The sequence below is a fragment of the Neopelma chrysocephalum genome, unplaced genomic scaffold (assembly GCF_003984885.1).
Source record: "Neopelma chrysocephalum unplaced genomic scaffold, ASM398488v2 Primary Assembly neopelma1_61, whole genome shotgun sequence".
Taxonomy (NCBI): domain Eukaryota; kingdom Metazoa; phylum Chordata; class Aves; order Passeriformes; family Pipridae; genus Neopelma; species Neopelma chrysocephalum.
In genome coordinates, this window is record NW_020897716.1 from 1523793 (window position 1) to 1546854 (window position 23062).

Consider the following 23062-nt stretch of genomic DNA (forward strand, 5'->3'; position numbering starts at 1 on the left):
CTATGTTTTGTTTATATGGACACAGGATTCAAGTTTATCAGTTTCCTCCCCTTTCATTTAATAGAAAGTTCACAGCACTTGCCCTAGTTCCTTCTAAGGCTCTGGTACAAATACTTGTCTTTGCTAAAGAAACATCTGAAGTGCTAGAATCATGAACCTCTTAATCCTTTAAACAACAGAAAATTGTTTTGAATCTTGCTGCTGCTTCAGGAGAGCTGGAATTTCTGATATTACAAAAGAAAATGCCCATACTTGCCTACAGGCTGATGCCTGAAGCATCTTATGTATAACTACATGCAAATTGTTGCCTTGCAAAGAATGGCTTCCCAAACTTGAATGTGTTTCTAAGCTATTCCATGGCTCTAATCAAAGAAAATCGTAAGTATTAGAAAACTAAAAAAACTCAAAAACAGAAGTTTTGCTTTGGACTAGTTTAGCCAATAGAACTGTATTTCATTAGATTTAAATGTAGAAGTTAAAATACCTTAGAAAACTAATTTGATAAAACAGATTGTGTCCATTTGCCATTCGGATTGGTGATAGAGGTCTTGAGAAATAATCACAGTTTGTGTAGTGTGAGACTGTGGGGTTTACTGCAACCCTTACATTTAGGGCTCTCAGTCCCAATAAAAAAAGGCTGGATCGATCTTGTATTACTGGCTTATCTGAGAGCTAGCGGACACTGAATTGATGTTCACGAATCCATAGTCTGTGTCTCATGCCCACTGCTTTGTTGTAGTAGTCTGCATCAGAAACAGGATTTGGAGTCTCAGATATGTTTAACTGTTTTGTGCTATGAAGTTTGGTCAATTTGAATTACTTTGTGATGCAGTGAAGCTTGAAGAATCCTATGTGTAGTTTTCTCCTTATTAGCAAAACAATGAATTCATGGTTGCTGACCTCTAGGAAAAGATGCATTTATTTAACGTTAGCTTTATGTTCTGTCATTCCTTTGTGACTGTCATACACAGATCAATAAGGCATTAAAATTGGCAGTTTAAAAAAAACCAGAGTACTGAGAGAATCTTTCAGCATATTGTGGTGGAAGAAATGCATCATTAGAATTTCGTTGTGTGCTGCTCACTCTTTCATTAGGCTTCTACTTGGAGTATCTAAAGCTAGAGATTTTTGTTTAGTGCTTGTTCTGGCTTGACTCAATTTCAAGACTGGAGTCTCATATATACTTATATATTACTTTAGTTCTAAACAAAGTAATCCTTGTCTCATAGCTGGATGTGTAAGCTTAGGTCTATAGTTCAGTATAAATGTATAAGCTACCATAAACCTGGATGGTAAAAATAGTGAAATTCTATGGTGGTTTTCACTGTAGGACTAAAACATACTGTTTCCGTTCAGGATTTGCAGTTACTTGCTTAGTCTTGTTTGGACATTTAAAAATGAATGATAATTCATTGAAGATGATGTTTCTACTTCTAACAAGGCATGAATTCATATCTGCTGTTCATGGTGGAGGGACACAATAAAAATTTGGAAAGCTGTAATCAAAACATTGAAGCTAGAAGCAAATGGATTAAAGGCCTTTTGAGTTGTGTTGGCACTTTTTCCTTTTTGAGAAGGTTTTTAAACTAACAGCTTGAGCTACATAAACTTGAAATATTTCTCAAGTGTTTGTTTATGTGAATTGCTTTCTAATGAGGTCATAGATGTTTTCCCGGACACAGTGGTATTTCCTCTTCTTACTCTTATTTTTTATGCTGCTTTCTACATTATGCCTTGAAGACAGAACAGACATATAAAAATCAAACATTGCTCAAGATACTTCCAAGTTTCAACTCTGTTTTATGATCATATCAAATGACTCAAGGCTGGAGATCAGTATTACATATATGGAAATAAGTACTATAGAGTTTTAAAGAAAACCTTGTCAAAACTCATTGTGAGGAGTAACTCAGATGTAGAGTTTTTAGCTCTCAAAAGTTAAGAGAATTGAGGTGGGCTAGAAGGAATCTGCAAATGCTGAATTTTCATTAGAATATATTTCATCTCCCATGTGAGATTAATCACTAAGCAAAAAAAGGAAAATCACCTGACCACAAAGTGGGCAGTTTTCAATCCTATGTGGCCAGGCATTACATATGCAGGCAAGTAGTTGTTTCCATCTATTCTAAAGAAATCAGAAACGTGGACAATTATGCTTTTTTTTATTTGCTATATTTGCTTCAAATGCAACGAAACATGATGGTTTTATCTACAGTTCGGTAATGTTGTTGCTGAAATAGCTTCCTGTTTGCAGAACCTTTGGCTTTTCAGACTGCTAGATTCATACCTTCTGAAAAAATACATTGGTTAACTAGACGGTGCTTTACTTCAGGTGGCTGTTTTCAGGTATCTTGGGCTAGTGTCATAGGAGGCCAAAAAGTTTATTCTGAAGTGGGGAAGAGGGAGGAGGCTTAAGTCATTGAATAATATAATGATGATACTGTGAAGTCATGATTTCCTTACTGACTAATGTGGAGTCTTATAGTTGAACATAAATTCAGAGTATTTTTTCTACAGTGTCTTGAGTCACAATGATTCAGCCCTGGGCCATGGAGCTACACAGCATCATGTGTGTGGGGGGAATCAGTTGGGCTGGTTGAACAGAGTGTGCTTTGCACTCTGCACCACAGGTGGAGGTGGGGGGAAGTTCATATGTATGGGGTAACTGCAAGGTCGAAAGCCCTAAGACAACCTTATGATATATTCATGATGATCTGCTTCATAATCTGGAACCAAACCTCTTCAGTATAAAAAAAAATAATCATGAGAAAAAGCTGATTAAATCTGCAAACTATTTCATTGGTTTTGGGAGAATCTTTTTTTTCCCCTTTCGTTTTTTTTAATGTTAACCAAGCAAATAGACAATGTCCTCCACAAAATACTTCAGAATTTTTAGAGGCTCTTAGTTTCTAACAAAGTTTGGATTTAATTATATGTCAAGGCTCTGCTGTAGATAGAAGCACACAAGAAATAACTGTCTTATGTTTTTGAAACACTAAAGTGATCACATAAATATTATTACAATTCAGAAATATAGCTGCGAGCTGGCTATTACAGCTCCAGGTTGCTTGAACTAAGAAGTGTTCGGTTCTGCATAACAGATCGTGCAGTCACAAAATGCTTGTTGGAGTTTTTAACCCATTGATTGGACAGCTTTAGTGCAATTTATCCACCTCAGTACCAAGTCCTGCAGAAAGGAAGATTACACTTGAGAGACATCAGAAACTGTCTTCTTAAAACAGAAAAATCTATTGTTTCATGTGCTGAAATTTGAAGTAGCTTCAGGCTCATCCAGAATGAGAAATATTTAACTCCTGTGAAGAAATACCAGTGCTGTAACCTTCCTTCACGATTTTTTTTAAATTGAGACTTTTAATTGTAGGTAATTGCTCTGAAAGTAATTTTGAATAGCATTTTATTTTATTCCATTGTTGAAACACAATAAAATATACCATGTTCCTAAAAATAAAATAAGATAAGATTGTAGTTAAGTTTAAAAAATGAAAGAAAAATCAGCTGTCTCTTTTATATCTGTTCTTGTCAGTAGCAACATGAGCTTAACTATTTCCCATTTAAAAATATCTGTAAAATACTTTTTTATTTCTTTCAGAAGTGAAGCCAACTTGCATATTTAACAGCATGGAATATTATGATGGAGACATGTTTCGGATGGATGCTTGTCGATTTTGTCGATGCCAAGGCGGAGTCTCTATTTGCTTCTCTGCCCAGTGTGGTGAGCTACACTGCGACAGGTACTATGTGCCAGAAGGGGAGTGCTGCCCAGTGTGTGAAGGTACAGTATCTTTTTGATGCTGTTTGCATTTAATTCTGCTGCTTTTTTTTATTTGCCTGTTCAATGGAAATGAGCAAACAAGGGCTTTTGTTCTTCTGAGGCTTGTAGATTCCTCCTTAATTCAATTTATTTCTACATTTGTGCTGTGCCTGAGTGTGCTGTTTTGTTCTTTGCAGCGCTTCTCTGACATTGACGCTCTGCCTTTTCTATACAGAGCTGTTTGGCTTTCCCTTCTGCATCAGAACCTCCTTAAATATGATCAAGTGTGCAGGGATTCTGCAGGGGCCTTCTTCACAAAGGACATAAAAAGCTGTTTCTAATTTCTACACTGGACATTTAGACAGGCATCTCCATAGCAGCAGTTGTGGCCCTAAGACACATTTCCATTGCTTTGCAACCTGCTTCTTTTCCTGTTCAACTAGAGCAATGCATACACCTTCTCTGCTCTACGATTATATATATATATACCTCCTTTGCCCTGCTGAGAACCTCCTCCTCTGCTTGCTAGGCCTACAGTCCTCCTAAAAAGGTCTCTCTATGAAATTTTACAGTGACCCTCTTGCTCATACTAGAAAGTATTGGAGGCATCTTCTGCCAGAACGCAACCAAGATTCCAGCAAACTGGCATGGACTAGCACTCTACGCTTGGATCATGCCCCAGGGGGGATCAGGTTATGGCCACTGCATAGTCAAAAGGCCTGTGAAGCACTCCTACTCCCTTTGTTTAAATGTGAATTTAGGGATAGACTCTCAGTAAGTGAAATCAGCTGGAAATCTCAAATCTCCTCCTCAGATAAGGGAAATCTAATAATTAAAAAAGAAAACTCTGATCCCTTTCTTAATAACCTGGGTAATGTTGACACCTAAATTGACAAGGTAAGTCTTCTAAATGGGCAGAATAAATACCAAACAGCCCACCCATTCATGCTTTTCTAGTTGTTGAAGAGGTGGCATTCTTTTCTACCTGCTTTTCTTCGGTGGATTATTTCATGACTGGTTTTCAAGGTGATTCATTGTTTCCTACTAATGTTACTTGATGATAGAAATATAAAGAATATAAAGCTTTCTTCTTTTCTGTAAGAATTCTAAAACAGTAATAGTAAAGTTGATGTGAGTTGTGTAGTACAGGCATAAGCCCTTCTTACCTTAACTCCTGGAGGAGTTCTTTCTCAAAGTCCTGTAGGATATATCAGCATTAGGATATGTAATTTGCTGGACTCAATTTATAGCTTTAAACATGACTGACCTTTTAAGGATACCAAGAACTTTGTGGTTTGAGTCACATAGAAGACTATTGCAAATAGCACAAGTCTTAGATGGCTTTTCTGTGCTTTCTCTGTCAATCACAATCCTGTATGTAAGTTGAAGGATAAAATTCACTTCATTTGTTTGTTTATGATTTGATTTTTGGCTAAGTCAAAATAGTTATTTACGGATGTAAGGTAATCCTAAAACAGGAAAGGTGCAAAGTTAAGAGCTTAGGAAACATTTTAATTTTTAAGTGCCTTATTTTCACAAACACATGATTTTTGGCTTAATCCATTTTACTGGAATCGTGAATATCACTACAGTTCAGGATAAGGTAGAAGTTGTGAGCAGTTTCAATACAAATATGCAGTGTCATAGAGTGGCTTATAATAAGACAACAGTTACTTAGGACCGCTACGTGTTTTTCCTACACTCAAAATGCATTGCCTTCCTTCCAAACGGGAGTGATGAAACTTCCTTTAGATAGGATGTCTTATTTCTCCCAAGTCCTTTAAACTTAATACTCTTGGAAAATTAACTTATAGATAAATCACTTGTGCTTATTTGATGTCCACTAAAAAATGTTTTCAGTTGTATCTATTGCTTTTATTATATTGGATTTGCTTTAATATATAATTTCTATTATTGCTTGCTTTGAAAATTTGACCTACTTGCTGTACATTCTCAGATACTTAATTTTTGAGCCTGACAGTTTTCTTTTTATTAGCCACCATAAGTTGTATATATTCACATAATGTATTCTTTTTGCTATTAATACTAGCATAACTTATCAAGTTTCTGGAGTACTTCTACTATTTCTGAAGAGTAAAAGCTGCTTTTATTTCAAGTCATGAGTTTGCATATACAGGGTTGCATTATTTATTTATGTGAAACTTGATGAGAAATGTAACACAAAGTATGTTCCATAAAATTATATTATTTAAATACCAAAATCTTCGTTTGATTTCTAGCACATAAGTGGGTCTTGTGGCTTTCAAGGGGGAAAAACTTCAACTGAAATGAAATTGAAAACTGAGCCAAATCATCTGTTCAGAAAAACTAGTATATCTCCAAAACTGTGATGAGATGTAGCTTAAGGCAATCTTCTTGCTCTAGCAAGAAATGTGCCAGAGGTCTCATCTTTGCTCATTGTATAAAGTAGTGATACAGTGCTGACACGAGTCATTCCAATGGTTCATTTAGATGTTTTCAGTTTCCTTCAGAAAGCTGGAACAAAAAAGAAATCAATAGATCTAAGATCCATTTTGTTCTGAAAAACAAAATCAGAAAATCAAAACATTAAGCCTTGTTCTCTTACAATTCCTCTCATTTCAGACCCACTTTATCCAGTAAATAACCCTGCTGGCTGCTATGCCAATGGTCAGATCCAAGCTCACGGAGACCGCTGGCGAGAGGACGACTGTACCTTCTGCCAGTGCATCAATGGAGATCCACACTGTGTTGCCACGGCCTGTGGACAGAGCTGCCTAAATCCTGTTAAAGTCCCCGGGGAGTGCTGCCCGGTGTGTGAAGGTAAGATTGTATTTCCTCTTATTTTGCTTCCTTCTGTCATGACTGCTGCTTACGTGGTTAATTCTTGGTTTACTTGAAAATTTTGGAGGATTGAAGTAGCTGGTACAGCATTGTGTGGTGACTGAATAAACTACTGAGGGCAAAAAACATCAGCATGGTTTAACTATACCTGTATGTGGCAATCCCTGATACTCTTTTGGCCCAGAAGAGTATAGTAAGAGATGGTTTAAGATCAACATTATTCACTAATGTTGCTCTTAGCTTTTCTTAAAGCTTATTTATAAATATAGGAGAAGTTAGAAGATCAGAAATGTTCATCAGTTGGTATTATTGTTAACTGGATTATTCCGGTTTCTTCTTCATCAATGTCATTTAGTTGCAACTAAAAATCTTTTTGCACACCATAGTTTGATACTGGGTGCATAAATATTTCAGTGAAACTTATAAAAGGTGGTATTATCTAGGAGATAGATTAATTTTTGAAGTTTAAAATTATATTTTCATTCATTTGTGGAAATACATGCATATGGTATAAATCACTGAGATTTAACTTAACCATATGGTAAAATGCTTACCCAACCTGACAATGGAAATTTTAAATTATATACATAAATGTACATTTAGAATTGCATTTTATGGAGGAGTAGTTCATCAGGAAAAAGACCAGGTTACTAAATTTAGAATTGTTTAATCTAGACCTCTTGTCAGAGCCATCTTCGCAGTATACAAACACTTGTGGGTGCTCAGTGAGCTGCCATTAAGATTTGTCTGTTCTATCTCTGATAGAAGAAAATTATTTATGTGTATTTGCATGTGTCTCAGGGCCCTTCTTGGTTTGCAGTATCCATCCAAGTAAGTTCACTGAGATACTTACTTTTTAGGATAAATTTGAGGAGCATAAGGGTTTTTTACAGGTGCTCTTTAATTCCAAAATTCACATCACAAGGTATGAAGAAGGTGTCTGATAATGTGTAAAAGCTGCCAGTCAATTGTAGGGAGTTGCTACTTGCACTGAATTAATTTAACTATGAGGAAGCAGGTTAAATGCCTTTAATCCCCAGTGATCACCTCATGATGGATATCACAGAGTTATTTGCTGTCACCACTCATTATTTAGGTATCTGTGAGCGAGCTTGGGAATGTAGTACAGAGAGAGAGAGAGACTGAGGGACGTATTTTCAATATGTTAGTATGTTCAGAGGATTTTTTTTTTCTCCAGTGAAGGAAGGATAGGCAAATGTCTCTGATTTCCTGTTCCAGACTAGAGAAACTGGATTAGAGATAACTGAATTAAATGCTTATATATATTGAACTGAGTTAATTAAGAAGAACTGTGGGCAGCAAACAGGGTAGAATGTAGGCTTCCATCATTCATTATTGAAGGTCGCAATATAAACAAGCTGGTGCTTCTTTAACATACCACACTAATGCCTCTGCAGTGCTTTGAGGACTCAAGTTATCTCCTCTGGACTAGGTTAGGTAATTCTATGCAATAACATGTATTTTGTTTTAGAACAAGATGCAGCTAGCAACTGTTTAAGTCCATAAAAGTTTTGTAATTGTTAAGGGTATAGGGTATGGTGTGAAATTATACTTATGATGCAAATAGACAAAGACTAACAGAATAGCACCATAGAATCAGTATTTAAATGAGGTCCTTGTGTCATTTTAATTATATTTTATCCAAAAATAATCTGGCTGCTTATTTGTTTGTCATGTTAGCTGCTGTATGATATATGCTTAATTGTAGTCGTCTGATTTTGAGTGTGTCATCTGGAAGACAATAACACTGAATGGTATTTTGAGCAACTATCCTAAATTTTAAGCTTAAAAACATCACATTTGACTTGGTGTTTCTTTCATAACACATACTCCCAAATAATCAATGGGTAATGAAATTACGTAAATGGTGAAACCAACAATTAGTGGAAGTACTTTTAGTTCTTGCCAGGAGGAGATTTAAGTGTATTTGGGTACCAGTGGTCAGAGAATATCTGAAAATGCTTGAATTCTCTCCACTTTCTTCCCTTCCCTCTCCTACAGCAAAGTAATATAACAAAAACAGATTATTTTGCTCCATTACTGCAAGTTATTTAATTCCAGGAATACAGATTTGGGATTATTTCAAGGATGAAAAATCTGGACTGTTAAAACATATCAGTGAGTTCAGATGCTAGCACCCAAGATTTAAAAAAATTGAGTTGGCAAGAAGCAGTTTTGATGACTTCATCAGAAATTATTCAGCATCTGAGACTTATCTTGCAATAATAGGAAATAAAAAATCCCTGAGAAATGAACCATCAAGGGTATCAGTAAATTTCTTGAAGTTACATTTTGGGGCATCAAACGAGTTGAAGGCTGCTATGCCTTGTGATCAGCAGTCTGAATAAAAATATTTAGATATATGAGAGCAAGGTGTTACCAGACTAGATGTTTGAGACTTGTGTGTCTTTCTGAATCTGTTAATATTTTTCTTTGAAAGCACGCATTAAGAAAATTTCAGAACATTATGAAAAAATCACAATCTGTTAAAGGTTGACTGTCTGCGTTTAACATTAAGACTGTGTATTTTAAAATCATTTTTGAAAAAAGTAAATGTTTGAGCTGACGGCAGCAGAGACTTGTATATTAGTCATTGACTTCTGGCCCACCCCCAAGGTCAGATAGCATCATGTGTCTTAAACCTTAAGTCTGTGATTAGTAGTGTTTCTACTTGGAGTTTAATGCATGGGATAGGAAATAAGTACTGTCTGCCTTCATTGCAATACAGGTATTGCTTGCTAATCTAGTAGGCAAGGGGCTTCTTTAGATTTCTGTTCTCTGGTTTTCTCCTTATAGAAGGGCTGAACTGGGAGAAGTAAGTATGCCATGGCAAGACAAGCCTTAAAAACGTTGCTTCCTTCACACATCTTACTATCCGAGATTTTAGTTATGTCATTTTAATGACAACCTGGTCCCATTTAAAATGCTATTTTGTTTCTGCCATCACTGATATCTGCTGCATGGATTGGTGCTTCTTCCCCTTTTAAATCAGCTTTTCACTCTTCTTCCTGAGCATTGATTCTGTTGATGATACAGAAGTTCTGCTGCTGGTACTCACTGTGTTGTTGCAACCTAAAAGGTTGTTGCAAAGAAAAAGATTGGACAAGAAAGAACGGAATTGGATTACAAGAGGGAAGATGTGCTTTAGAAGGCAGAAAGTTGTTGAGGAAAACAAAATTCCTCCTGTGGCATGTTGGGACTAAGGTTGTCTTTTTGATGTTTAGGGCATGGCAGTTGAATTTTCAGCCTCAGTGAAACGAGATTTACTCAGGAAATTGCTTACATAACTGAAAGCAGTAATGGTAAATCACATGTAGCTTTCAGTGTTTATGCAAGTGATGGCTGTGGCTCACCAATATATAGCTCAATATAAAGCTGCTTTTCTTTTTTTTTTTTTAAACTAAACATCAAAGTCATCAAAACCCTTTTGGCAAGATATCTTGTTACAGTATATCACTTCTTGCCAGTTATCTGATGCAGCAATGACTACCAATAAAAGCCCAATGTATCAGGCAGGGAACTGGCTGCTTTAAGGCGACTGTTTCCACAGGGAGAGAGGCAGAAAGGAAGGGTCACAGAAAAAGCACGAAACTGGAGACAGAGGCACAATGAGACAGTTTGGTGAGGAGAGGAAGACGTTCATCACTGACCTGTCCCCAAACCCAAGCTCTTCAGCTGATATAGATAGCTTTGCAAGCCAGGCACTGATGGGAGCTGGGAAAATCAGGCCTGTCCCATTCTGTGGATCCAGCACAAACAATTAGTTTTAAACTTCTGATGGATGCTTCTATATAGCTTCTATAGCTGCTGTAATGATACTGGTCCTTTGGGATTTGCCTTTGTTTGTTTAGTCTATTATCTATTTAGTTTGTTTTCTCTTTCTTTGTGTTCTAGACAGTCTTCATTAAGAGCCAAGGCTTAGGTAATCAGACTGGCCCTCTCTGTGCTTTCCCCGTGGTTTTAGAGCCAGTGGCTTCTAGCAGCACAAGGAAGTCTCAAAGAGAACACATTTCTACACATTTAATGAAAACAGACAGCTAGGTAGAGAGGAGAAAGTGGTTTTTCAAGTGTCAAAAAGGACTGCAAAATTTTGCTATGTGCTCACACTTCTTTTGGCTTAGAGGTTCTTCACAGTGGCTGGTCTGGGTTCCTGTTCTGTTGGAGCTAACCAGATCCATTGGCAATCAGGTGCAGTTAGTATTGCTACTTACAGAGCTGCTTGTTTCTCTGCTGGCCTAACAACTCTTTTCCTTCCAAATAATATTACTGTGGTTTAAACAGCAGTTCCATTTTTAATGAACTTTATTAAAAAAAGGGGAATAAAACATATGAATATATAATCGCATATGAATAATACTAAAGAAGCTACAATGATAGAAATAACCAGGTTTCCCACAGACCATTTGCAAATTGGAATAATAGCTGTGTTCACAGCAAGTAAATATGGGGTATGAAAATACCTTATTTTTTTCCCCTTTTTTTTTTTGTTTTGTTTTTTGTTTGGTTGGTGGTTGGGTTTTGGGTGGTTTTTTTTGTTGGTGGTGGTGGGTTTTTTTGTTTGTTTTGTTTTTTAAACAAGATAATAAATACAAGTGTTCAGTGCTGGCATTGATGCCGAAAATGCCCCTTAGGAAAGTTTATGATTGCTTCTATTCCCTTGCATCTCCCAGCGGCTCAGGCTATTCATAGGGAAAGTTGATATGCAGTAATTGGTTATCTCACAGTATGTCCTTCTGCATGAGAGCCCTCAGGTACAGGTGGCAGGGTGCCAGCATAAGCCATGAATGAGAAATTACGTGTTAAACAAAATCCCCTCAGAGGATTTTCATGAATAAGGCCCACATTATTTTGCTGTCATTATGGCTGACACTTATCTTCACAAAAAGAAATTAACATTTTCATCAATAAAGGGCTGCAAACTCTAGCTGAGATGTAATTCAGTTCCTTCAGCATGTCTAGCACTTCATTAAGTAAACAGGCAGCAGAGTCCAGTGAAAAGAAACTTGATTCATTCAGGATGAAGTCAGTGGTAGTGAGGAGTGTTCACCGACATTGAGTTTGGGCCCAGGGTTCTCCTTAGAGCATGAAATATAAGTTATTGTTCAGCGGCAGCACTGTAGCTCTCAACCAGCCTTTTCGTCAATGTCAATTAGGGGATAAAACGCCAAGCTATAGAGAATTGGGCTTACTTTAGCCAACTCATGATTTAGTATAGTGATTCTAGACAAGGCAGCTGAGCCTGTTGAACCACACCATCCAGAGTATAATGAAACCTACTGCCAATGAAAGTCAATGAAATTCAGGAAGACTGTACTGCTATGAAATAACATTTTCATGGGTTTCAGTGATTCATTGTTGAGTTCAGTGGAAGACTGCTGAAAGGATAAATAACCAAAGAATCTTAATGAATATATACATCAATGCAGCTAAGGATGTCTCACTTATAAAGAACCTCATGGATCCTCTAATTCTTTTCAATGCCTATAGCATTCATAGATTTGCCCCAGGTGTACACTAATTTAGTGTTTGCTGTATCTTCACCTAGTAACAATAACTGAATGGCCTTCTTAATGTATTCAGGCATTTCTTGATAGGCTTAATTGATTCTGTTTTAACAAACGTAGTTATACCTTAGTCTCACTGAACCTAAAATTGTCAAAAAAAATTCTTACCAGAATTGATATACATTTGAAGAGTATATAAGCCTGTTAAACTGAAAACCAGAAGAATTGATTACAACAGACAAAAGGTTTTAATTTCACATCTTGAGAGTAGAAAGTATGTATTTTGATTGCATCACTGCAAGAAAGACACACACACACGCCCATGGACCATTGGTTCATAGGAAGCTTCTTCACATTGCAGCAGTAAAAAATCTTTGATTATAATAGTTACTTTGAAGGAGAAATACATATTTTAGTCGTTTCAGGTTTGACAGTATGAATAAAATTTGAGACAAAAGGCTGTCAAACTGAACTATGTGCTTGAAAGTATTAATGAATATGTTTTTGGAGTTATTTGTGACATTAGAAAATTGTATCATCTTAAGTTCTTGCATACATTTTATGAATTGTTATGTGATGCTGAATTGTTGAACCCTGAGAGTTAACACAGATAGCTAAATGCTGGGAAAAAATTTCCCGCAAGGCATTAGGTATTTCAAACCCAGGAAGGAAATTCTTCAGCACAGGACTCAGGACTGATATTTTTCATGTAATGAACTGGAGGGGTGGGGAAGGCTGGAATGCAAACTATGAGGACGGAAAACATTTAGTCACTCTTGGAATGACATGAATGTTTTTACAGGAAGCTTAAGTAAACACACATGCTGCTGCTTAGTAGGCTGCAGTTAACTTTTTTGGACAGTAGACAAAATTCAAACAAGTATGCAGACTCAAATGAAAGGCTGTTGAGCAGCACACCCTTCAGGACTATTTTTTAGCCAGTTATCACTTAAAGCATTAGGTAAAAAGCTAGACTACTGTTCAGTTACTTTTTTTTTTTTAACTTTTTTTTATGGTAAATGCTTGAACACGCTGATGCTGTATTTCTTTAAGTCAGTTAGTGCAGATTTCATAGGTTCAAAACAACTTAATTCTTTTAAAGGTAGTCTGTGTTATAAAATACTACAGAAGAGGGAGCTATTTCACTTTCCCCAAACATGGGCATGTTCTTTATTATTCATGTTGGAGGTCTTTCTTCTTTCTGTTTCTTTCTTTTTTTCTGTTCTCCTTGTTTAGAACATGATTTGGATTCATTTTTTTCTCCCCCCCATCGGAAAGGTTTTTATTTAATGCTCCAAATGGGATGTTGAACATCTTAAAATCCTATTCTGATAAGCTTATTCAGGAGAAATGTTGGGCAGCAGAAAAAACGTAGAATACAGTAGTTACTTCCATACTTAAAACCAGTTTTGTAAATACCATGGAGTAGGTATTTCCCTCACATGGTATTACTGCAAGTGTGAAACAAAACCTGTCTGGAGTTAAAATACTACATTCCAAATGAAACAAAGAAAAGAGATTGTTTTTCATGTAATAATAATAATAAAAATACCTTGTCAAGAGGTGAAGCATGGGTAATGTATTAACTTAAAGGATTAAATAACAAAAAAATGAGACTGATTAAAAGTGGTTATGGCTGCCTCTAAATTACACTTCACAGAGAACTGCTGTAATAAACACCTGGAAGAAAATTTGCTTCCTGAATAAAAGCTTTTTAGACTATGATGTAGATTTCAAAGAGATGGTGTTAGGCAAACTTGTACTTTATAAAGCAGGAGGAAGGTGATCAGTACTTGGCGAAAGCATACAGAAATCATCAGAAATTGAATTGTTTGTCTTTGGATTTCATTTCCTTGATTAGGATCTATCAAGGATATTGCTGCTTTCACTGGAAATGTCCTCCGTTTATGTGAAAGTAAAATTCATGGAGTCATGCAAGTTAGAAAGGAGCACCAGAGATTTTCTAGTACTATCTCCTGCTCAAAGCAGGTCTAGTGACACAAACCAAAACTGAACACTTGGTGCTCTCATAATATATGCGGCTTTGCAGTAGAGCAGTTAAGTGTAATCCCTCTTCGTTTTCTGATACGCATTCAATGGCCAGAGTTCAGATTTTGAACAACTAAGATTTGAAGATAGGTATAGTTTTTCGTTCTGCTACCACCTTTAGGAAGGATTTATTTTTTTTTTGTTCACTTCTGTGTAATTCTTTAGTTAATTTTAATAAGATCTCCAAAGTTAGAAGAAAAAACACTCAGATAAACAGTAGAAGTCAACAACATAGCAATAATTCATCTCTGATTTTTTATCTTTGGTTTTATTTTTTTCCATGGCTTCATCAATCTATGGTGTATTTTAGTTTTCTGTCTCCTCTTTTTGATAACTTCAACTGATCACACTGTGTATATAATAAAATTCTAATCCTGAGAAACAAATTTTCCCCTCATCTCACTGAAACATGGGTGCATCAGTTTCTCTCCATATCTGAATACTTCAGTTGAGCACTAGCTTAGAACCTCAATACTCATCAAAGTATAACAAGATCTATATATAAGGCACAGTACTAGACCATTCTGTGTGTGTATATATAGTACTTTTCATTTTTAACACAAGAAAATGTCTGCTCTTTGTAATACAAGCTGTGTCACATCACTCAGGAGAAGTGGGAGGTCTCAGAAATCAAAAAAGAGGGGACTGGGGATCGGTTTTGCTCATATTACAAAAGTATTCTGGATAGAAATATACCAGTGAAAATATTCTACCTTGACTTTTTTTTAATTTGGTGACAACCAGTTACTCTATTGGTATTGCTAATGTAGTCTCTTTAAGGACAAAGCCAGCTCCAGCCATTATTTGTATGTCACTATTTTCCCTTCTTTCCCCATTTCCCCTTCTTTCCCTTTTCAAGCTAAAATGAATGAGATTCAGGGTTTTGATCACATATTGTAGTGTTTTTCAGTGGACTAGTCAGACTGATGAACCACCAGTGGCTGAAATACCCATTGTGGATTTTAAAATTGTTGAAATTGTTTTTAAGTAAATAGCAGGGTAAAAAATTAATTCAAATAATTTTATCAACCTCACAGCAGGGAAATTAATAATCTGCTGCACTAAAATTCAGCACAGAAAGTATCAGGTTCAGAGATATGTGGAAGCAAGATGTTCTAATAGGAATCTGCATTTAACCTTATATGTAAGTACTTGTCATCAGCAAAATCTGTGCTCTATTAAATAATCCATTGTTTTCATCCAGACTCTCTTCAATCCCCTTCTCTCTGTTTTCTTCTCTCTATGGTATAGTTGTACCCTTGGTAAACCACACAGGCAGAAACAGCACCCATTTTTCCCACCCATTGTCTGTGTATTTGTGCACTGGATCTTTCTTCTGCCATTTCTACCAAGAGCAGCAGTGAAAGCCCAGTTCAGCTCATGCCGTGGTACAGCTTTTTCAAGCTTAGCTGCTGCTTGCCTATTCAAATAGCCAGAAGTCTGGCATAGCAGAGCTGGCTTTATTTGTTGAGTCTTGTCTAGTGAAGTGAAAAGGGCTGATATTTTTTTTTTTACCCTGCCTGCATTTTTGCACATGTGGGGGCAGGGAATGAAATTATTTCTTTTGTCCTCTACTTGCAGCTCATTGAGAAGCAGGCATGCATATAAAATTACTGTATCTCAGGGCTTACCTTTAGGGAGAGGAGGGGGAAAAAGCAGATTTGTAGCTTCTCTGGAAATGCTGAGGATGCTGAAAGCAGGCCAAAAAGTGGAAGGTAACAGAATAGTAAAACACAATTTATAGGAGACTAACAAAATCCTTCAAATGAATATAACAACAGTTCAATTTCGCCCCTGGAAAGAAATACCACATTATGGGTGTATCAAGCACACAAAAAACTGTTAGGTGTGTCCAAGGCACAAAACACAGAGGTATAGTTTTGGAAAGTCACCACAGAAATGATATAACAAATATCTGCTCTTTTTCTGAGATATTAAATTATACCTGCAATTAAAGGGAAGTTATCTTGAGGGGTGGACTTTGGTGATAGGGAGTAAAACACAATCCTCTTTCTCCCTAGGTTTAGTTTACACCCAAGTGGATCAATGACTACTAATTAACCTGCATCTCAACTTTCAGCAAGGTTTTGTGGCTTTTTTTTAACTACAAGTTTTACTTCACATTCTGCCTTCCTATGGTAAAGCTATAGTTTTCTTCAGTTCTCCAGCTTGTGTTACTGCCTGTGAACCTTGCTTTGTGTAGCATTAATGATTCATATAATTTGTAGTGGTTTTAACTACCTGTGAGTATAAGCATTGCTGTGGCTTTTTGGTGATTTGAAGTGTAGGGTTTGGGCTTGTTTGGGCTGGCTGACCAGTAACCTGAACGTAGCTTCAGGGTAAGTCTTGCATTCCGGTCTTTTGCATGTTTAGGATATTTTGGTTGGAGAATGGAGTGAGGTAGGAAAGGAGGTTTTCAAAATAGTCACAAGATGCTAAAAATCGGTTTGGTTGCAAAGCTGGTTTATATACTCAGAGACCTAAACAGCTAGGATTAATTAATGGTATTTCTGGAATGTAAGATGTTATTGGTATATAGCAATATGTTCATTATTCCTAAAGTAATGGTTTGTTAAAGTTGCAAATGTTAAGTATTAGACATGAATATGATTTAGTGAGATAGTTTGCTGAATATACTTGGAAACAAATACAAAAAGTTCACTGAGCTTAAAAGAAGTCTATGGATTTTAAATCCATGGATTTTAAAATACATTGCTCATTATGGTTACTCTTCTGCATTACATATGCAAACTCAGAGCTGTGAAATGAAGAATTTACAGAAACCTATCCTTTGACCTCCAACCTAGTAATTTACATTAAACCCTTACAAAAACATGAAAAATTTTAATTTAAACTAGAAGAAGTTTGAGGGGTCTAGGGATACATGGATATACCATTATACAGATTTCCACCTTGTATATGAACAAAGCTGTTGGTGCTGGTTTATATATTTATAAGGTGTTGCTACTTTCCTACTAAAAATTATACAAACAGCAGAATTTGAATGTTACTTTGAAACTTTCAGCAAAGTGAGTAATCTGAACCATGACCTCTGAGATAAGTTTGAAGTTCTTTAACTGTAGTGTCTTTAATGCAGTTTTTCCCTCCAAACTCTAGTTAGCTGACCTTAATTTTAAAACAATTAAAAATGTTCATCAGCTGTATAAACTGTTGTGCTGGCAAGAGCAGGACTGGGGAGAAGCTATGAAAGCTGAAAATTATGAAAGACTATGAAAACAGAAAAGCTCATTCTTGTAATAGGATAATTTTCACTTGACTGGAAGGCATGGGTGCAAAATCTGCCTGCTGGACATGGAGCCAATAGGCACAGAAATTAGTATATTGGTTATCAGTGGATACAGCTAACAACTTAATCAATGCTGAGTAATATTTTACCTTTATTCTGGCAGTAAAGACCATCTGCCTATAAGTAAGAATGGCAAAATCTTTGGTTTGAGGATGAGAGATGGCAAGATGTGGCCACTTCCAGTCCATATCATTTTCACAATTTAGCAATACATACATTGAATTTTTTTAAAATTAATTTCCTCTAAGTCTCAATTTCTTGAGTTGAGGAGACAGGATACACTCAACTGAAACAGTGAAATGAAAGCTCATAGTTCTTTCAAGTCTTGCAATTTTTTTTCCAGAATGCTTTTTGTAATAATAATGCTCATAACTATAAATTCATTGATTCTTCATTGCCTGAGTTCTGTGAAAAAACACAAGCTAGACAAAATTAGTCTCACAGAGTAAAAATTCATTCAGAAAAGATATGTATTTCATTCCTTCTGTATCCTGTTTTGTGATAGTAGTTTTGAAGTTCCTTGTTATTTCCATAAGTCTTTGGACTTTTATTCTAACAACTTTGTATACTAAAACACATTAATATTTCTGGCTACCCAGTGTATCAAAACAAATTTCATACTCCAACATATTTAAATGGTGTCAAAAAGTAAGTATTATACTGTTTATAAGTAACTTCTAATTGGCAATAATATCCTCAACTTGAAAAGCATAGTCTGGTACTGCAAAGTATACTGTAAGAAGTGATGTTTTCTATGAATAGACATGTTGAATAGTTTCCAGAGATCTTTCACATGCAGTGAATCTTACATTCCCTTTTGGTATTCAGAGTCTCTTCTGCTATAAATTTCATTAGAAGTGATCTTATTCACACAGAGAACAATTTGGCTACTGAGTCATATGCTTTGATGTAAAGCTTGGTAGTATCAATCAACTGAGCTTCAGAGGAAGCTCTTTTCGGTTTCTAAAGCAAAAAAAGCTACATGAAGTTTTGATTAAATACTGTTGGAGAAAAGTGGGCAAAATAAATATTTTACACTCAGTTTCAAACTGCATATGCAGGAAAGCTGATTTCATAGTGGGGAAAAAAAAGGGTAGTATTTCTTTCCAGTTTCAATACTTCAGAAATTTTCTGCAGCTTCATACTCTTTCTGTTGTGTACATCACTTCAAAACAAAGTCTTTTGCTTTTGTTGTTTCAGAAGTACCAAGAGTATTCATCAGAAACAAAATTAAATAGAACTATTCACTACTGCATTGTGTATGGATTTTTGTGAACTTAATTAAAATATTCAAGGAATCTCAAATTTATTTGTTTTATTTTTTCTTACCCCCAGAACCAACTTATATCACAATAGGTCCACCCACCTGTGAGGCTTTGGTGAACTGCACTTTGACTGAAAAAGACTGTATCTATAGCTTCAAGCTGGACCAAAATGGTTGTCGCATTTGTCAGTGCAAAACCAGTGAGTATGCAAAAATACAGTGGCTTCTACCTTTTATTTCAAGCTGTATGTAAAAATGCTAGTATGCTGGGTTTTTCCATTCATAATGTTGACTATATGTTGTGTTAGTATGTGTGTGCTTTAAAGTTGTTCATCTGTAAAGAACAGGCTCCTGATTTCTGGCATTGCTTGCTTGCTTGCTTAAAATTTGTTTGGAGGAAAACATGTTATGTTTGACTTAAGGTAAAAAATTAGCAGCTCGGTAGAAAAGGTAATAATTTGGCACTTAATATTCATTCAGACTTTGAGAAGTCTAGTCAGACTTCCACATTTCATTTTCCTCTGTCTATGTAAAGAATTTCAAGAGCATCTAGGTTTGTGCACTTCAGAAACGTCTGTTGCTGAACAGCCTATTTTCAACTTAGTTTTTTCATCAAAACTTAGATTTTGAGGATAAATGTTTGAAAATTATATACTGAGGGGGAGTGGGTGTTTGTATATATACAAGCATATCCATATTTAAGGTTGTTTCTATAACATATATTTATATTATGTATATATATCTTCAGTTAACATTTATGTAGGTTTTACATTTATTCCTTCCCCAAGGAAAATTATTGTGCCTTGTGAGAACTTTGTGTGTATCAGCAAAAATGTATTTTCTGTTTGTGTTTCCTTGAAAGTTCAATATTTTTGGAAGAAATATAAAGAAATATCAGGTTGGTTTTTGGAATTGGCCAACAAAGGACACCTGTGGAGTACTAATCTTAACTGTCAACCCAACCTAGGAGTGGGTTTAAACTCTCTTTCTAGTGTTATTGTAATTTTGCAGCTTTCTTGTGGCATCTAAGGCTTACACAACTAAAGTATTACTCCATTCCCTTCCTTCGATTTCAGTCCACCCATTCGCAGCCACTTTCTAAATTAATATGACTATTTTAGGGGTCCCCAGTAGATATGGTCAAAAGAAAACTCTTAATTGGTAGAAACTAAAGAGTTTTAGGACTGGATTAGTGTTCTGCTAAAGGAGCAAAAAAAGGGGTGTCCTGGCTTTTTTTTTTTTTCCCCTGGGGAAATATGCATTTTTTAATTCCATAAGGTAAAGGAGAAGACATCTTAATAAAACTAAATATATGGTAAGCAATAATGTTATCATGGTAATACAGAAATATTACTTTTGATAAGTTGTATTTGTGGAAGGATGACTTTCCATATATTACAACCAAGCTGTCTTGGATTACATGCCTTACTTAGTTCTTCTGAAGGACAAAATTAGAAATGTTTAGTTCTGCTTTTAATACGGTAATTTGATTTTCCTTCTCCTTATATTATTACTAAATTGACTGGGGAGTTTGACACAAACAAGATGGACATAGTTGGCAAATTTCATCATCTATACCTGTGTGTGCAGTCCTTTCTTCCAGTTCGGTGCACAAGAGACACATCACTCCAAAGGATCATTTCTTTTATCCCAGATTACCTGGCTGCACACATACACATACCCCATCCCAGGAAATTTCTGTTCTTGCTTGGAGTATTTCTGATTAAATAGTACTTAAGAACCTATTCAAGAGAATTTTTTTCTTGCTAGATTTGCTTGAAATTATTTTCATGGTACAGTAGCAAACTATCTGGAGCAAGCTTAATAGTATCATTTGTCTGTCATCTTTTTTTTGGTTAAATAATGTGACTAGTAGATTGCTTAAAAAATCTCAGTCACTGAGCGAAAGGAAACCTTTATTTTCTAAAGAAGTGAAAATAATAGCTTGGAAGTCTTCATCATTCAGTAGTTATCAATCAGAATGACAGAAATTGAATTTTTCTGTCAAGTAATGTCTCTTGCTTGCAAGGCTCTGGACAAATGAGTGTATGAGAAATGAGAAGAAAGGAGGTTTAGGTCAAATATGCTGAAAATATACTGCACTAATTCTCTGCATTTTGAGATCCTATGTCCAAACCTTTGATGTCCAAACCAGTTTAATTGCATCTTGACTCTCTTAGGAACGTGAGAATGTGTATTACCTTTAGCTCATGAAGACTGATGTGGACTTTTGGGAATATATCATTGTCTTTATACTGCACTGACTTGTTTTTTGCTGGTCTAAGCTGCTCAACAGAGTCAGGTTTAAAGTGCCTGAGTAAAGGAGTCCTCCCTGCCTCTTGTTACCATTCAAAGTCATCATATCCTCATTCTACTAATCTCTTTCCAATAAAGTTTCATTTTTTACTGATTTCTCTTCAGATATCTCTGCTGAAGATTCGTTATACTTCTGTTTCTTTCAGCCAAAATAAAAGCAAAATGACAGAGTGAAAGAACTTAGAGTGAAGATGTAATTTTTTCTTCATTATTACCTTCATTTACATTCATGTATCCAGAAATAATTACAACAGGTTTATTTGGAATAATTATATAATTACAATATCATGAAACTTGTTTGGTGCTTTATTGTAATTTAGTTTCAAGTTTATCCAGCCTGATTCAAGCCAGCTACAGAATGAGAAGGATGAAAGAAGCAAATCATAACATTTCTAGGATATGATATCAATAGAAGTAGTTTGCTTTGTCTTTTATTCTTCCTATTTTTGCAGTGAATGCAAAAACATGCTGGAGCAGCACACAGTAAAAACATACATGTTGTAATGTAAAATAAAATAAAATATTAAAAAAAAATAACAAAGCCAGACCACAGTCATAAGAAAAGGGAGCAAAAAACTATTTTGAGCAAAGAGTGAGCATAGATAAATATGGGGAAGAAAGTTCCAATGAGTAGAGATGGAACCACAAAAGACAAGGGAGAAGGAATGATCATACTGACCAGAAGCACATATAAGCCAAAGCAGCAGTACAGGACAGTAAAAGGTAAAAAGTAAAAAGTATAATTGAGGATTTAGTAAGAACCACTGCAAATACCGAGAATAAAACTAAAACAAGTAGAAAAACATGAAATACATTAAAAAAATTATATAAGATGATGCAAGAACAAAAAAACAAATAGAAAACAGTAACTAAGAAAAAAATTGGGTTTTGTAGTTTGCAAGTGATTGCTTTTTGTGTGTCTAGGCCTTTGCTTTCATAGGGGGAGAACTGGAGTGGATTAAAGTCTTTTGGAAAAGGAGTACATTCGGAGGAGTCTTTGTGGAAGACCAGTGATGACTGTTTCTGAGGCAGGACTCTTGTTGCTCCCAGGAAGACTAACGGGCGGATTGAATAATCCCTGCTGATTGCAGTAACAGAGGATTTAAAATCTGGTAGTTGTTGCTGGACATTGTCATTCTTCAGCGAGAGTCTGAAGTCAGGGCCTTGTCTATTCCCCGTATAAGATTAATGGAAAAGAAAAAGCCTTTAAAATCTCTCCTGCAACTGAGACTACAGTGTTTTACCCCAAGTGAATTGAATGTGAAGTACTCTTCAGGGTATAACTCTGAGCTTGTATGACTTTAGTATTTTTTTAACCTTTCAAATCTTACTAAAATTGAATTGGAGTGCTGCTGTCCATTTTAAAAATTTGTTGCTTCATTCAGAAGGCTTACCTTTGCAGTTCTAAGATGCAACTGTCATCCAGTTTCATTAATTCCAGACTGCTTATGGAGAGATGCAGTTGTAGAAGGCTGAGATGAGTCGTTTTCCCTGGACATTATAATGCATCATTATCCACTTTGTATCGTGATCTCTTTCATCTGTCCAAGCAAACCATTCAATAACTACTCAAAAATTAGAAATCTTTGTATATTATGTGTATGCACAGTTCTCTAGGCATGATGCCACCCTTTCCCTAAAGCAGGTTCTAGCTATAAAAGCAGAAATATTTTTTTCAGAAGAGTGTTAATACCTTTTCCTTAAATGAGAAGAAAATGTTTGCTACTACGGAGTTAAAAAGGAGGTGCTATCATTTCACTCTATACTAGCACACACCTGAATATTCTGGCAAATTACACCATCTCCCTCTATAGCTGATGAAGCAGAGTGAAATTCCAGCATGGACTTTAGGTTTGTCAATGTGGGACTTCATTTAGTTGTGTAGACATTCAAAGGCAGGATTGGAAGGTTTGACAAAAGGTAGGTAGGTGCATCCACATTTTTCTATTTTAGTACTAATTATCTTCCAGTGTTACTTTGATTTAGCAACAAATTCCATGGAAAAT

The 23062-nt window shown here is 35.8% G+C and overlaps 1 protein-coding gene across 4 annotated transcripts in view; it reads left to right on the top strand.

Annotated features, from left to right (window-relative positions):
• The window catches only part of CRIM1 (cysteine rich transmembrane BMP regulator 1), a 170631-nt gene that overhangs the window by 114406 nt on the left and 33163 nt on the right, over positions 1-23062 (top strand). For 3 of the 4 annotated variants that reach the window (XM_027681615.1, XM_027681619.1, XM_027681618.1), the window contains exons 6-8: positions 3611-3793; positions 6377-6574; positions 18812-18940. In XM_027681615.1, coding sequence (XP_027537416.1) covers positions 3611-3793; positions 6377-6574; positions 18812-18940 — 510 coding nt within the window. The remainder of the gene's footprint in view (positions 1-3610; positions 3794-6376; positions 6575-18811; positions 18941-23062) is intronic. The other variant, XM_027681617.1, reaches the window with a different exon arrangement.